Below are 16,891 nucleotides of genomic sequence, written 5' to 3'. Positions count from 1 at the left end.
GAATTGGGACTACAATTCTTTGTAAGGGAAAATGTCTTGTCTTGCACTCTTTCCTCAACTGAGAATGTCTAATATCTCTAGCTTCTTCAAGTCCCCATCCCCAAGAAACAAAATACAGGCTCAGTACTGGGTATGCATTCTTTTTCCTCTCCCAAGACTAAACCCATTTTTGTGGTGGTAGTAGTGGGGGTATTTATGATCCAGGAAATGGCATGGAGAAGAATTAAACCCCCCTTCTTCAGCACTGCAAGGCTGATCTAGCATGCCCCTGCAGCTCCTTTTTAGGGCCAATTATGTTAGGTGCTTACATCACCAAACTCCAATAACAATATGTAGTTTGGCTCTCAGTTGTGTGTTTTGTTTCATATATGAAACAAAAAGACTGGTTTAGAAATGTAATTCATGGTGCCTAAAAACTACTACCACAAGATCAATAAGCCAAACCTCCCAGAACAACTCATTTAGTTTGGAATTCTGAGCAGATTCATACAAAACCCTTAGAATTTCTTTCCTAGAGTTCTTATTATAAACTATGGTGAACTTAATAAGTGTAGATACTTTAAGAAAAATAAGAATAAAAGAATTAGCATGCTTCAAAAACTGGCCTGGATTCTAAAAGTGTCTTTAATTGAACTGACATGTTATTGGGAACACTGTTGATGAGGCAAATTTGGTATTACGAGTTTCTGTCTTTCTCATGATTCAAAAAGAGTGAGAAATCAAACATGTGCTGCAGATATCACTACAACAGTGTCTAACATTAAGTTGGAGCAGCCATAATAGCCTTGATTAGCCTGATCTGGTTAGCTCAGAAGCTAAGTAGGGTCAGTACCTGGATGGGAGTCGGGAAATCACCAAGGAAGAGTGAGGCTGCTGTGCAGAGGCAGGCAATGGCTAACTAATTCTTGCTTTGAAAACACCATGAGGTAGAACTTCATGGGTTAACATGAGTCTGTTACAACTTGATGGCACACTGTACCTGTAGTATTAATTTATTTGTATCTTTTTAAAAAGAACACTTAAGATTGTAAGACAAAAATCCCCAAAGAAGGTGGAAAACATTTAACAATTTGAAGAGCAAAGGCTGTACACAGGAATGTAAAATCCTAAAAACCAGAAGGAAGGACTGTTCAATAGTAAAGTATGACTGATGCTTCTGCTATCTTCTAGGGATTAAAGGCTAAAAATAGCACAAGGAACTTCAAATAAGTACAGCGTGTCCAATTCAGTCTGACAAATTCAACTTAGACTCCTGAACTGAACCAGTACCTACAAAACAATGATTTTTTTAATGACATCTCAGGACTAGTGAAAGATTCCACAGTATCATGGAAAGAGAAGCAGAGACAACATTATTTAAATTATATAATGCAGTTTATTTGGCTTTATGAGCCACTCCAAAAATTCAGGAGGCAGAGTCATGTTTCACTTATCATACAAGCTAATTATTGCTACCACAAAACCTAATCCTAAACTCTTCACAGTTGTTTGCAACTTTTACAGTCATAAGAAAAATGTTGTACTGTATAAATACATTTGTGGTAACTCTGGTTGACATCTAGGCTTGCCAATCCCCAGTGGGGGATCTCCCAGTTTTGCAGGCTCTTTTCCGGCCCCAGCCAGCTGGCCAGTGGGGGAAAGCCCTGTTCCCACAGCCACCATGTGCCTTTCCACTTCTGAATGCTTAAGATGATGCTTGGGAGCAGTTTGCTTTTAGAAAGGTGTATGTGCCTTTAAATCTTGACCTAGGCTGAATATGGGTGGGGTGAGCCTGCACTATGTGGCTGTTGTGAGAAGGGAAGGGAAAAAGCTCAGTCCCTCCATTTGTTTTACAGTCCCTACAGGAGTCATTTGCACAGAAAAATACTAAATAGTAAAGTAGAACCTCTGGTTTCCCTGTGTTAGTCTGAAGAATTTGGTTGAATATACAGCATTCAATAACTCCCATGGTGAGTAAATTGCCCCAAGGAGACCACAAAGTGTTTGCTTCTGAACTGTATTTATTTTGGCTGCTCTCTCTCTCTCTCTCTCTCTGAGACTATGTGTGTGTGTATGAGGAGGGGGAAGTGTAGCCAGCTGCTGGGGGAATGAGGAAATAAAGACTGCATTCAGGGGAACTGCACTGCTATATATTTATTTATTTTAGGGAATGGGAAAGTCTCCTGGCTCCACCCCCAAAGTCTGAGTTAGACTTGGCAACTCTATTGACATCACAACAGAGCTAACCTTCATCCTTTACCTAAATAAGTTTTTTACTTCTAAGAATCACCAAGAGGCACTTACATTAAATGATTGCTGAAAATACTAGGCCCAACAAGGAAATTCCTAGAAGCCATGTTACCCAAGATTTCTTGAGCTCTGATATAACAATGTTGAAATGTTAGAGGAGACTTTCTTTCACATGGCTAAAGTACATGTTCGGGTTTTGAAAATACAACGCCTTGCTAGGGTTCAGCACAATGTAGTGCGGGCAAAATGAACACTTGCATAATTTCCATCATGAACATATACAAGAAAAAATGTTTTGTCCTGATTTAGAGAACCAAGATTGTATGAGGTAATACAACTACTGTTCATATAGATCTACCCACCCCACCCCAGTCCAGTGTGGCATGGACATATTTTAAATAAATGATGCTAGTGTTGCAGGGAAAAAATGCATTTAACACAATAATGAGTGTCTACATTTTTTTAAAAAAACCTGACAAATTATGCACTTCCACAGTTCAGAGTATTTTAAAAGTCAAAATCGCAGGGCCTTCTACATAAATCCAGTAATTGTGTTTTATTATAGTGCAGTATACTGGAAACTGTCAGAAAATGTGTCTTTTTCGCAGAGAAGTCAAGGGAGAAAAAAAATCAGCTTTGTTAAGTTAAGTTAGCAGGGGCAGATTGGACTTTTAACAGGCCAGGAATTTTCCTGGTAGGACACTGTCCTGTGGGGCTGCTGGTGGCCAGATGCATACTGAGCCAAGGGACACTATAGTGATAGAAGCAACAGAAGGGCCTTTCAGCTCAGACACAGGCTGCAGGCCCTATGACAATGGGTGTAAGCTCGAACCTACACTTGGTGTCACTTTTGCCAGTGTACAGATACAAGCTAAGTGACTCCTTCAGTATTACCACCTCTTTGGCTGTCTTAATACTGTAATTAAATAGTAATTGTGGGCACTGTTCAAATATTCTATTCCAAATCACTGAATCCTTGCAGGGAGGTGTCTAATTAGTTTTGTCTGCAATCTTAAAAATACTTTCCTGGAAGTAAGCCCCACTAAATAAATGAGAAGATCTGGTTAGGGCTTCTACCATTGTTTCCTTTACGCATTCCTACAAGCAAACATTATAATGTAGTGGAAATGCAATAGAATAAAATATCTAAGTAAAATATCAAGTATAAGTATCCTTGAACATAGCTTCCACAGCACTTGACATTATGAACACTTCTTCTGAAAGTTTAGAGCCAGTGTCTAGTATGTACTGTCAAGGAGGGATTGCTCGCTCTGTATGGCTGAGATTCCAGGACTCAGCCCAACCACGATTTGTTGTGCTGATGTATATACTGTCCATATGTAGGTCCGTATCTACATGGCTGCTGATTAGAAATGTTACTTCTTTGGCATGAAAACCTAACCCTTATAGATGCAGCAACCATAATGCAACCTCTAGAATGATTAGCACATCTACCTCCAGTGGTTTTCTAGAGTCCAGGAGCCATGCTGTGTCCAGTCACAATAGTGGCTGTACCAGGAAGCTACACTGGATCCAGCAGCAGTGCATCCCAGGAGCTCCGCTAGGTCTTGCGGCACGGCCTGGAAGACCCAGAAAGCGGTGGCAGGATAGGGAATCTCGGCAAGTGGATTCCCCCTGTGAGTCTCACAGGCCACCAAATGCCATTTTCTATGGTGTGCTGTGCACACACATCTTTTGTCTCATTTTCATTTTCCTGTCAAATGGGCTTTGTAATCTTTGAAGGACTATAGAAAAGTAAACATCACCAACAGAGATGACCATGGGATAAGTGTGCAAGTTTAATGAAAAATGGATCTCCAGCTTTTCAGTAACTTTTAGTTTAACAAGAACTCGCATAATATATTTTTAAAACTTGTCAATGTTGTAAAAGAAAAAAAAAGAACCAAAATCCTGCAATGGTAAGGTGGCTTAGATAATGTGAATTATCCCACAGTGCGAAGCAAGTTGTAAAAAAAAAAAATGTTGATAGTGAAGTGAAACAGCTGAAGTGCTACAGAAAGTGTTCCTTCTGTGCCAAGTGTGAAGAACAATTATCCCTTCCAACCATGAGTTGTTTCTTGAGAAATTTTCACTTCTTGATATTCAAAACTTTTTAGCTACAAACCTGCAAAGTGATCCAAGTCCTTGCTTAACCTTCTTAGCATATTTGATTAAACAGGGAGAGCCATTATTAGGTGCCTCCCTTGGACCTGTCCCCCTCCCCCCCCATCAAAGCATCAGTAACAGACAATATTCATTACCCTTGAGGTTCTGACATGAAGCAAAATATGAATCAATGTCTCTGTTCCCACTTTTATTTCATCCATATTATTTGTCACTTACTTAATTGGTCTGGGGGAAAAGGATGAGAAGACAAGTGGCAGACTGCATTGTTGTTCCTACTCCTAACACACTTTTTACTGCAACCTTTTCATACTGTGTGCTGCTAGTGACTATAGGGTTGCCAAGTCCAATTCAAGAAATATCTGGGGACTTTGGGGGCGGAGCCAGGAGACTTTGGGGGGTGGAGCCAGGAACAAGGGTGTGACAAGCATAATTGCACTCCAAGGGAGTTCTTGCCATCACATTTAAAGGGGCAGCACACCTTTCAAATGCCTTTCTTCCATAGGAAATAATGAAGGATAGGGCACCATATTTTGGGGCTCACAGAATTGGACCCCCTGGTCCAATCGTTTTGAAACTTGGGGGGTATTTTGGGGAGAGGAACTAGATGCTACACTAAAAATTTGGTGCCTCTGCCTCAAAAAATAGCCCCCCCAAAGCCCCCAATACCCGTGGATCAATTCCCCATTATTCTCCAAAGGGAATAATAGAGTGCCCAGTAGACATTTCCCTCCCCCCTTACACTTTCTAAAGTGGGGGAAGGGCCTCCAAACCAGGGAATCCCCTGCCCCCTCCCTCTGTCTCACACACAAATACTTACTGGGTCTTGTTCTTGCAGAATATTCCTGCTTGCTCTGAAAACGAAACCAAAAGAAAGGGAGGGGCCGTTCTCTGAAGAAACTGTTACTGATCCTTTCCCATGAAGCCCTTCCTGTTTCCTACTTCCTCTTCAGCCTTAAAGGCACACATTTTAAAAACTGTTTGCAGGTTTCTAAACCTGCAGGAGCTCTAAAACTACAGAATGACTCTGGAGGCGGGGCTTCCCCCGCCAGCCAAGTGGCTGGGGGCGGGGAGAAGCCTGTCAAAACGGGGGATCCCCTGCTGGGACCTGGGGATTGGGAAGCCTAAGTGACTATGGAATAGGAAAAACACTAACTGAAGTTATAATAATGAGCAACTGAGAGCTCCATGCACTGGCAAGTAAACTCACAAAGTGTGCAAAGTGCATTTGGCATATTCCATTTCCACTGATTTCCACTGGGTATTTAGAGGTATTGCATGTATGTTGAATTACAGAACTGCAGATCAACAAATACTAGTTAGTGGACCCAAGAACTCACTTGTATTAAAAATCTTGGGAATGAATGTCTAAAGCATTTTGGCTACTGTTTTGATACAAATAGAAATTAATTCTGTGCAGGTTCAAGCTGAGTGATTCTACAACTGGCTCCTATCTATCTTATCATAAACCCATTTCAGGTGTGTGCAAAGGTTCATGTGCATGCGCACATACACTCAAAGTGAGATTTTTTTTAGTTATGTCTTTTTCTGGCAGCAACTCATTCAGTAGCATGAAATAGGTGGCTTCCAACCATCCCCTAGGAATTGAGTGCTGCTTGTTCAGCAGTACAGGAAGCTGCTTCTGGAGGGGGAAAGAACTTGGAAGCCTCGCTGCACTCATAAGGCTTTCTGACTGTACAATTAATAAAATATGTTTGAAAATATCTATGAATAGTACACCTATACTGGGCTGTGCTAAATAAACTTTTTGTAGCCCAAAAAGAAGAAGATGATGATATTGGATTTATATCCCGCCCTCCACTCAGAGTCGTAGAGTGGCTCACAATCTTCTTTACCTTCCTCTCCCACAACAGACACCCTGTGAGGTGGGTGGGGTTGGGAGGACTCTCACAGCAGCTGCTCTTTCAAGGACAACTCCTGTGAGAGCTAAGGCTGACCCAAGGCCATTCCAGCAGGTGCAAGTGGAGGAGTGGGGAATCAAACCCGGTTCTCTCAGATAAAAGTCCACACACTTAACCACTACGCCAAACTGGCTCTCAACAAACGGGCTCTCAACAAAAGAAAACAATTTTAAGAATCTAAGCACTGAAAGATCAAAAGGGACATTACAATTTTTTTTTAAAAAAGTTTCGACTCTCACCTTGCATTTGAATCACACCACATGATAAATCACATGAAATTGCCTTATAGTGAATCAGATCCTTGGTCCATTAAAAGTCAGTATTGTCTACCGAGACTGGCAGCAGCTCTCCAGGGTCTCAGGCAGAGGTCTTTTACAGCACCTACCATCAGATCTTTCAACTGGAGATGCCAGGGATTGAACCTGGGATCTTATGCACTCCAAGCACCAGATGCTCTACCACCGAGTCATAGCCTCCACCCCTCATGTTATGAAAAATGCTGGCAAATGATAGATACTTGTTCAAGATATAATTTTTATGCAATCAGTTATAACATTACAATATCATCTCGAATTAGAGCAATTTTATAAATGATATAGTAAATTGCTGCAGTAAAGTAACAGCTTGCTGCATTGATCGGAACAGAATTATAATTCAGTGGAACTGGAATCTATTAACTCAGTACAAGGGGAGAATTTCATGAGGTATCATGGAACATACCACAATTGTTCCATGATTCTGATCTTGCATTATTTGTAATTTAATTGGTGCCCTAACAAAGTATATTCTTCCTCTGAAGATCTGAGAACAGCAAATATATGGTTCCTTCTAGACAACTGAAAGGGCCATATCTACTTATTGTTTCAGCAATAAAACTGCATCACATGACTTCAGGCACTTTTCTAAGAATCCAGAGAACACTAAGATGTTATCAAGAATTGATCTAATCTCCTGGATGTGTTCACATAAAATCTAAGATGAAAGTATGAAAGTCCTGTTCAAATACACATTTCTCAAACCATTAGAAAACCTGCCGATTTAGGATGACTTCTAGTAGCTAGATTTAAAAGGATTTTAAAGGCTTTCTATGAATGCAATGAAAAAACTTTGGAAAGGACTAGAGATGTAAAATTTCCAGAAATTTTGAAGCCTGAAAAAAAAAACTCCATTTTTTCCCTGTTTTTTTGGGAAAAAAACAGAATTTTTTGGAAAAATTGGAAAAAAATGCTACATTAGCACTTATTTTTTCTTTTCCAGATTGAAAATCATTCTGTTACTTTAGGAACATAAAATATGACTATAGACAATTTTACTTGGCATGAAATTATCACAATTAGCACATTAAAAATATAGTGTATCCAATTATTACAAACAGAATTTACTTTTTAAATAATATTTATTTGTAATTGTAACAAATGGAGCAACAATCTCCTAAACTGTTTACTAGTTTATGTGGAGCAGACAAAACAATTTTTAAAAATCCAGAAGTAACAATTATTCATATTTCCTCTCCACAGTATTAAAAAAAAATAAAAAAACTCATTCTCATAAAAAGAATTGAAGAGGGGGGAAGTGTATAGAAGGGAGTGTAGGACTAAGTTTCAATGAATGGGCATGACCTAGGAGTCGCTTGTCCTCAGTGCACAGAAATTAGAATAATCTGATACCATACATATTTTTAGAAATGATTTGGAAAATATTTGAACACCTTGTCTTTAAATATTTTATTCATCATGTTAAAATAAAATGTCCCATAATCATTTTTTTTCTTTTCTTTCTTTTCCATTTTTTTGGAAAAAAAACAAAAAAGGGTTTAGGAAAAAAACATTTTCCCCCTGATTTTTTTCGGTTTTTTTCCAGGCCTTCACATCTCTAGAAAGGACTAAGCCAGAAAGGGACAAACACTACTCCTAAATCGATTTCCTTATAACTGAGTCCAAGATTTCACCAAGCCTCACTTTTAGGTACAAGTTTTTTTAAAACATGAATAAATAAAATAATTTTCCTTCAGTGGTTCAAATACCCAAGACTCAGAGCTGAGCATGGTGAAAAGGTATACATGTGCATTTTCTGTTCTGCACAATAAATCAGTTCTATTTTTCTTATCTCTCCGCTCAGCTGAAAGGTTCATGAACCCTGGCACGAATCCAAATTTTTGATAGAACAAGTTTTATACTACTTTGGTATGAGTCACACAAGGATGGCATTTACAGTTTGTGGATAATCTCAGAGACATACAAATATTGATAAGTAAAATCTGGAAAATTCTCAATATATGCTGTTCGTTTACAGTTCTTGTCTTTAAGTCACACTGTTCAAGGAACTGAATGCTAGAGATGATGAATTTGGAAATACTGCTATAAAAACATAACTTATCTGAGTTCCTTAGCAAGAAACCATGCTTTTTTCAAATTAGATTATGGCTTTTGCTGTGAATAATTTGAAATGCAAGCAGAAAAGATATCAGAATCTTTCTATCAATTTGGATAGAATAAGCTCAAAGTAATACATCAGTGGTTTATCCAAAATCAGTGAATTTTCAATTAATTTTGTCTGAAAAAAAAGACAACTCAGAACCAAAATTCTAAATAGAATGTACAGATGAGCTGAAATGCACCTCTCTATGTAGTTAATTTGGGTGCCCTGCTGCTATTATTAAAAATTTTAAAAAGTGAAGACTTAAAAATATTGCAATGGCATGCAGCAAATGAACTACTTACTGTTTTATGAAATCAGCCATTTCGTAAAGTAATATCCAAGAATACACTTTTCACATATATGGAACTGACTTTTTTAATACTGGGAAACTTACTAATAGGATCTCAAATATTCTTCACTTTGTTATGAGTTTATGCAGAGCTTTTTAAAAGCAGGATTGCACAGGAACACAGTTCTGGCTGGCTTGGTGTCAAGAGTTGTGGCCTAGTAAATTTTTATCTATTTATGTTAATTGTGTGAAATGTTGTTAGCCGCCTTGAGCCGCCTAGGTGGGGAGGGCGGGATATAAATAAATAAATCTATTATAGTATGCAAATCCCTGCTGGGCTTTTGCTACAAAAAAGCCTTGAGTTTATGAGAGCCGCAAATGCGATGCCTCATTAAAAAGTGTAGTAAAGCACAGAAGTATTATCCTTGTAAAGATTATAGTTCGTAGAACCATTTCATCAACAAATGGCTGCATGGTCTCGCCCCTCAGCAGAACCACCTGGAACAAAACTTGGATTTGATTGGAAACACCAGGTTCCTGTTTTGATACTGTTGTCTGCATCTTTAAAGAGCATACACCTCCAGTACTGGGGATGTCTTCAGAGCATCTCCAAAACAGAGTTGCCAGAAAGTTATGGTAACTGTACCTATAAAATATTGCATTTCTGGAACTCAGAAGTGATTCTCAAAGGTCTACTGGGGTGGGGGAGCTAGGAGAAACAGATCTTTGTAGCTCTTGAATAAAAGCCCAAGGGCACTGAACTTCCATTAGAAGCTGCCAGTCTCTAAAATGACAAATTTGCATGCTATACAATACAAAACATCAGCAAAGCAAGTGTAGCAATTTTTACATAAAAACTGAAGATCTTTAGATTCAATCAGTTCTTAGTAGGGAGAATTATTTTCACCAAAGGTATCCCAAATTAGTAGCTACTAAGCAGAAAACAAATAGAAAACAAAGTCTCATAATAAAAAGGAATCATACTTACATTGGTGACATATTCAATATCTTTCCAAATATTACACTCCCTAGGAAAGTCGGTCAGCTCTAAAAAATTATCCACGGCCACTTGGCCAATCAAGTCATGCCTGGAAAACCGGTCAAAGTCATATACAGAGAAATGGAGTTTCCTTGTGCTTAAATCATTGTAAGGAACAGGAAATAAAAAAACTTCATCAAACACTGGGTTCAGGGTCTTTCTATGCACTTTAGTCTGGTGTTTTGTTTTCCTATCTGGAAGTAAATAGATCTTGACATATGGGTCTGAAGTCCCAGAAAAGTCCTTTGCTGGCAGATTGACAGCTTTGTGGATTTTTACTATCAAGTGTTCTAAATCACAATCATATTTCAGAATAAAGTTGAGTTTCCCACAAGCTTTGCTATTATTTCTCCGCCCATCATCTGTGTCCACCGATCTCTGCTTATATAGCTCTGGCTTGATACGTCCAATCCCAGTCAACTGCTCCTGCTTTTGGATCTGCTGGATGTTGAAGTCTGGGTTTGAGAGATTAAGTTGTCTTCGGATTGAGTTATGCCTTAAAAACAACAAAAGATAGATTTGATTACACTAGTAGGAATAGAAATACTCTGCTTTAATACAATGAAGACAAATTGCTATCTGCAATGTATTTTAGGATACAGAGCTGTGAGAAGGCAAGGCAAGTGCTTTTGGCACACAAAGCTGATACAGGCAGAAAAAGTATATCATAACTAAAATAAAAGTGTTGCTACTACTCTTGTTATTTATGTATTTACTTTTTAACCAAAATAACTCCCATGAAAATGCAGAGGTGGGGGAGGATTTTATATTCTTGCCCTGGGCACAAAATTAGCCAGTTATGGCTCTACTAGGATATCACAGCAGCCCATTTTATGTCTAGGATGTGATATTTAAAAAGTTCCTCTGAGTCTTTAAAATATGGAAATGCTGATACTTCCAGCAAAACTACATCTTTTGTGTTTTGGCTGAATACCCTGTTCACCATTCCCTGATCATCACTAAACATCCATGTCAAATAATGGAGAATAAGAATAACATGTAATTATCATGGCTAGTACTTTCACTAGAGAGCCCTTTTTTGAAAAAGAAGAACAAGAAGAATCGCATGACAAACCTCCATGAGATACAATCTTCAAGAGACTGGTATACCATAACTGTGATTTTCACATATGCCAAACGGTTGTGTGCATTTTAAACAATCACTTCTTATTCTACCATAGGCATCTATTTTTTAAAGTTATACTGAGTATTGAATGGTTCAATCTAAAGCAACCCAATCTAAAAACAATCCAATGCAATAGAATTTTAAAATATTACCACAAAACATCACCAATATCCATGGCATTAAGGTTGAGGGAATCCATAGCAATAAGGCTGGGGATCTATTTGCCTTAGTCTCTTCTTCAAATGAATCACGAGACAACATTACAGGGCTGAAAGTCCTTAGCCAAAGATGAGACACTGTGAGGGGCTTTATAACCAAGCTACAATCAATCCAGGTCAGTTTTTGCAGGCAATTGCTGAAGAGAGAGACAGAGAGAATTTCTTTTTGGCTGCTGTGAATAAGTTGTTTGGATATTTAGGTGTTTTGTGTTCGGGATTTGGAACTTTTATCAATTGCTATTATAGATTAGGACTTTTATTATTATGTGTTTTGGACATACATGGAGAGATTGCCTTTGCACATTGTTCTTACCAATGAAGAGTACTGTCTGATGAAAATCACAAAATGAGGGCATGATCCAGAAGCCATATATGAGATATGAGGAAGTTTTTCTTTGACCTAAGAAACTTCATTTGCCTTCATTGCCCTATATGAGGAAGATCCTATATGATTCAAGAAATTTGGTTTATCTTCAAAGCTATGTACTTCGGAATATATATATACACACACGCACTTCTTAGAAATAAAGGCAAAAAAGTTTTTATAAAATATATTCTTAGTGTATTTCACTTATTGCATGGTTATGGAGTTTGGTTATGTAGAGGAAATAGAAAAAAAATGGAGCATAACTAACTTTTGAAGATTTTTTTATTGGATAAAAGGGATTGTTAACAAGTAGCACATTTTATTTAAATATGTCAGCATATGGCTTGGTCGTGATTGTCAACAATACATCAAGGCGATAATTTAACATCTGATATTCATTGTCCATCTGGGAATGTTATTTTGAAGATATGTTTAAAGAAAGGGATGGTGGCTCAGTGGTAGAGCATCTGCTTGGGAAGCAGAAGGTTCCAGGTTCAATCCCTGGCATCTCCAACTAAAAAAGGGTCCAGGCAAGTAGGTGTGAAAAACCTCAGCTTGAGAACCTGGAGAGCCACTGCCAGTCTGAGTAGATAATACTGACTTTGATGGACCAAGGGTCTGATTCAGTATAAGGCACCTTCATATGTTCAAACTGTGAGAGGTCACTTCTTTCAGCACTAACATCTCACAGTTACCTGATTGGCCTCCAGTGTCTCCAAGAGAAGTTCTAGCTATAATTAAACAAATGAAAATTGGAAAGGCTCCTGGGTATGACTTTCTTCCGGTTGAACTCTTTAAAACTAGACCGAGTATGGTGGGCAGAATTATTAGCCCCTAATTCACAAAAATCAACCAAGCAAGACTAATTCCTGAAAGCTAGAAATTGGTATCAATTACCCCTATTTATAAGAAGGGGATAAGAATGGATTGCTCCAATTATACATCAATTAGCCTACTTCCTGTATCGAACAAAACACATGCTGCCTTTTTAAAAAATAATGATGAAAAGATTGGATGGAAGAATATAATATAATCTGGTAAAAACAGTTTGGCTTTCAGAAGGGCTGTAAATGCATAAAACACTGTTTGATCCTGTTGACTCTCATCAATAAATATATTAAAACCAATGGAGAATCTATATTTGCTGCCTTTGTTGACTTCTGAGCAGCTTGTGACTTGGTATCCCATACATGTCTATGGGAAAAGTTGAACTCTATCTCTATTTCTAAGTGGCTAATGGCCCTGATTAAGAATTTATATACTGGGAATGTTCTACAGTTAAAAACTTTTAATATGAATTCATCTCTGAGATCAGTAAGAATCTAGTAAGGCATATGGCAAGGATGTGTCCTAGCTCTACACTTTATATAACTTCTTCCCAAATCTGCAAAATAATACTCATGTATCATATTTAGCAAACCTACCTCTACTAATGCTTCTATATGCCAATGATTTAGTTCTCCTCAGCTGAACTTCAGTTGGCTTGAAGAACCTCATAAACAAGTTCTGTGTCTTTTGCAATTGTGAGTTGTTAAAACTTAATTTTGCCAGAGATTCTGAGATTCTCTAAATCAAGATAGTTGAAGGAATACCCCTGGCAAATTTATGGAGAAACTACTGAAGAAGTTAGACAGTTTAAATATCTCTGTGCTATGACTTAACCCCCACATAAATTCTGTCATAAGAAAGACCCAAATGACATTAATCACTCTCAATAAATTCTTGTATACCAAATTCTTGTATGGCCAATTTATCTAGCTTCCTTTAAACTTATATAAGGGATCGTTCTTCCCAAATTGCTTTATGCTGTCCCAATCTAGGTCAATGGACTACTGGATCCTCTTGATAAACTCCAGCAAACTTTCTTTTGAAATATCCTTCTCTTCTTCCTTGTGTATCCTCAGCCATGATGTGGCTAGAACTCAGACACCCCCAGATTCCAACAATAGCATGGTTATCATTCTATCAAAGTTCAGATTATCACTAAACCTAATGCTCTACCATTACTGCAACTAGTAACAGCTGACTCTTGGTTGGGAACTTGACTTAGCCCAATTGACTCAAAACTTGCTCTATTAAACCTGAGTCTAAATTCCAGTGATTCAATGGAAAAAAAATAATGGCTAAAAGTTAAAAACGACTGTTTTAAAAATATTTGGCTATGCTAAAACTCAAAGCTGATCAGAAATGCTCCCCTATCTATTACATTTATTGTATCAGAAAATATTTGAATTCTCTAAATATTTGTTTTATTTAACAGTCCCAAAATATTGCCACTCTTTCATTGCCACTTATATGCAATGCATTACCTTCTGTTGAGATAAAAGGCCATTTCAATAGAATCCCCTCTGAGAATTCTTTTCATACTTATTATAAGGATCAAGTTGACTCAATTGCCGATATCCTTTTTAGCTGCCCCCATTATAATTCACTTCAGAATCAATATATTACTCCCTGAATTGACCATCTACAGAACAGATATTGCTATCTGGCAAGATTAAATATGTCAGAATATTTAATAAATTATGACATATATCAGTTATTTAAATAAAATTACTTAACAACGCTGTAGTCTTGTATCTTTATTGGGGGGGGGGGGGTGCCTGAATAAACAAAAATAATTAGTGCTGATGGCATCAGCTTCCCACTGACTGCTTTAGCTTCAATGAAGCCTAAGCAAAAAAGACCCTGAAACAGGGCAAGATTCAAGCTCAGGCAGACACACTCACAAGCAAAAAAAATTCTATGGCCTACATATTACCTTATTTGACTCACTGATGATTCCAGAAAAGTCATTTTGCACTGGAATTAGTTTGCAAACAGTACAAGATCCAGAATGAATTACCAACGATTTCACAATAGTTAAAACACATGTGTCAAAAATCAATGTATATCAGGTGTCATTTTCATGACAGAGTCCTGCAACTAGACAAAGGATGCCTTACCAGCCCTCAATAAATCTCCATGTCGCTACTTCAGATAATGATGACTGAAACAGTAATAAGTGACAGACTTTGCATGTTTGTGGTGAGTGAAGCAAATGACTTTGTATATGGAAAATATTATTAAAATGATAATGGTTACAACAGAATGAATCAAGGTAGCACCAAAGGTGAGTTACATGGACAGAAACATATGACAGATTTTGTCTCTTGTGACTAGTTTCAAGTTGAAGTATTAACCCTTCACTGATCTCTCTTTCCCTTCCTCCAATACTGGAAAGTGGCTTTACAATGGACAAACTTAATAAAGGAAAGTTGTTGAAATATACCCTCTCAAGGGGAAAAAAAACATACAAAAGAGACTAAATTACTACTGACTCTAAGAGTTTATACATTATACTTGAAACAAATTGAGCAAAGAGCATTCTCACTCATGGCTTTCAAGGTTGCCTTGATGACTAGCTCGAGTGGACATATGCGGTGGCATTTTAAGTGGTCACCAAGAGCATATGAGTATCAATTGTAAAGCGGCTACTTCTCATAACACCCAGCTATACAATCCCGCAGGGTAACTGAAGTATCTTTTGCTATTAAAAAAAGTCAAATACCTTGAACAGATGGCAGTCAAATGTACAAATAAACATGCAGATGAGGGATTGGCTCACATTTGCTGATGCCACAACTATCCTTCATGTGTTCAAGCAATACATTATACAGAGGTTTAGGCTTGTATATACAAATGTAAAAAGGTACCACACACCCAGTCCATCACATGTAAAAACTGAGGCTACAGATCACACCTAAGAAGTATACACTCATAGGCCCTCCATGCAAATGTCATTGTTAACATGTAAAGGTCAAAGCTGAGACCAGTGGGTATGATCCCTAGTCTTCCAACATGCATTGATTTTTACACTTAATGAACCATGTGTGCATGGAACAAAGTAGGAGTCCAGTAGCACCTTTAAGACCAACAAAGTTTTATTCAGAATAAAACAAAGTTTTATTCATGTGCATGCACACTTCTTCAGACGAGGAATGATGTACAGTGAGCAGAGCTACATAGAGCTGGTATAGTGGTTTAGAATGCAAAGTGGTACACAGTTGAAATCCAGTGGCAGACTAGCAAAATTAACAAATTTAGAAAATCTTTGATCTGGTAGCATTGATATGGAAAACCAATAAAACAGTAACATGTCAGAATGTGAGAATGTCTGTTAATTATTCTATTGCTAGTAAGCCTGGGCCAAAATGAGGGCATTTCTTTCTCAAAAGTTTGGATGGGCCATCATAGTCCTGTCTCCTTCAGGGGCTTCCAGAATATATTAAAGCCTCTTAAATTGTTCTCTTCCATACCTGCAAGATATGATTGTGAAGTAACTGATACTTAGGGGAACTTCCTTGGAATCCTGCTTTTTAAAATACAGCTTCAAAAACCTCTGAACCCAGTGTTATCGTCCATCAACACTTACACATTGTTCATGAGCGCTGAATTCCTTAGCAGAATACCTTTTTACTCAATCTTAGATATCCAACCTGTAGGAAAGGGAAGTGTTTTCCCCCTGAAAATACAGTGAATCAGACAATAGTAGCAAAACTCACAGAACTTCTGCTCCTCCAGTACAAGTTTATTGGAAGCTTATATCCAGTTTTGAGAAAAAAATAAACTCATAAAGCACAATTTGTTTATCAGAAACTTCTGAATACCCTGGAATTACTTCTCTGCTGCAAAAGCTGCCTTGGTATTGTTGCATTCTTTCTACTCCAGAACCACTACTATCCAGTTGATAGCAGTGGCTCTGCTGTTTCTCTGTTCTGCTGTCTAAGGGGGAACCCCTCAAATCTCAATTTGATTTTACGTTTTCTACCCCACCCTATCCCGCAAGCATGCTCAGAGCAGCTTACAATATTAAAAACTTTGCTTTCTTAACAGAGAACATTTTGCCCCCCAAGGACGAAATAACGAGACAGACACCAAGTGTTGGAATAAAATTGGGCCACTTTATTAATTAACTTCATAAACAGCAAGGGTACCCCACCAGAGGCAGCCTGGCCAGCGCTAGGGGTCACCGCGACCACTCCCCTGCCGTATCGGGCGAGAGACCCAGCCCCCCGGCCAGAGCTGAGTGCCTCAGCTCCCTCTGGGCAGGCCCAGCAGGGAGGCCCGCACCAGAGGGCCCAAACCCAGACGCACGTCTCGCCAGAAAGCACCCTCTA

The 16,891-nt window shown here is 38.2% G+C and overlaps 1 protein-coding gene across 3 annotated transcripts in view; it reads right to left on the bottom strand.

Annotated features, from left to right (window-relative positions):
* The window catches only part of SYT9 (synaptotagmin 9), a 182,475-nt gene that overhangs the window by 58,623 nt on the left and 106,961 nt on the right, over positions 1-16,891 (bottom strand). For all 3 annotated transcript variants that reach the window (XM_060262309.1, XM_060262308.1, XM_060262310.1), the window contains exon 3: positions 9,971-10,517. In XM_060262309.1, coding sequence (XP_060118292.1) covers positions 9,971-10,517 — 547 coding nt within the window. The remainder of the gene's footprint in view (positions 1-9,970; positions 10,518-16,891) is intronic.

This window comes from Heteronotia binoei, chromosome 21 (genome assembly GCF_032191835.1).
Source record: "Heteronotia binoei isolate CCM8104 ecotype False Entrance Well chromosome 21, APGP_CSIRO_Hbin_v1, whole genome shotgun sequence".
NCBI classification, from domain to species: Eukaryota; Metazoa; Chordata; class Lepidosauria; order Squamata; family Gekkonidae; genus Heteronotia; species Heteronotia binoei.
This window is presented reverse-complemented; position numbering and strand designations above follow the sequence as displayed.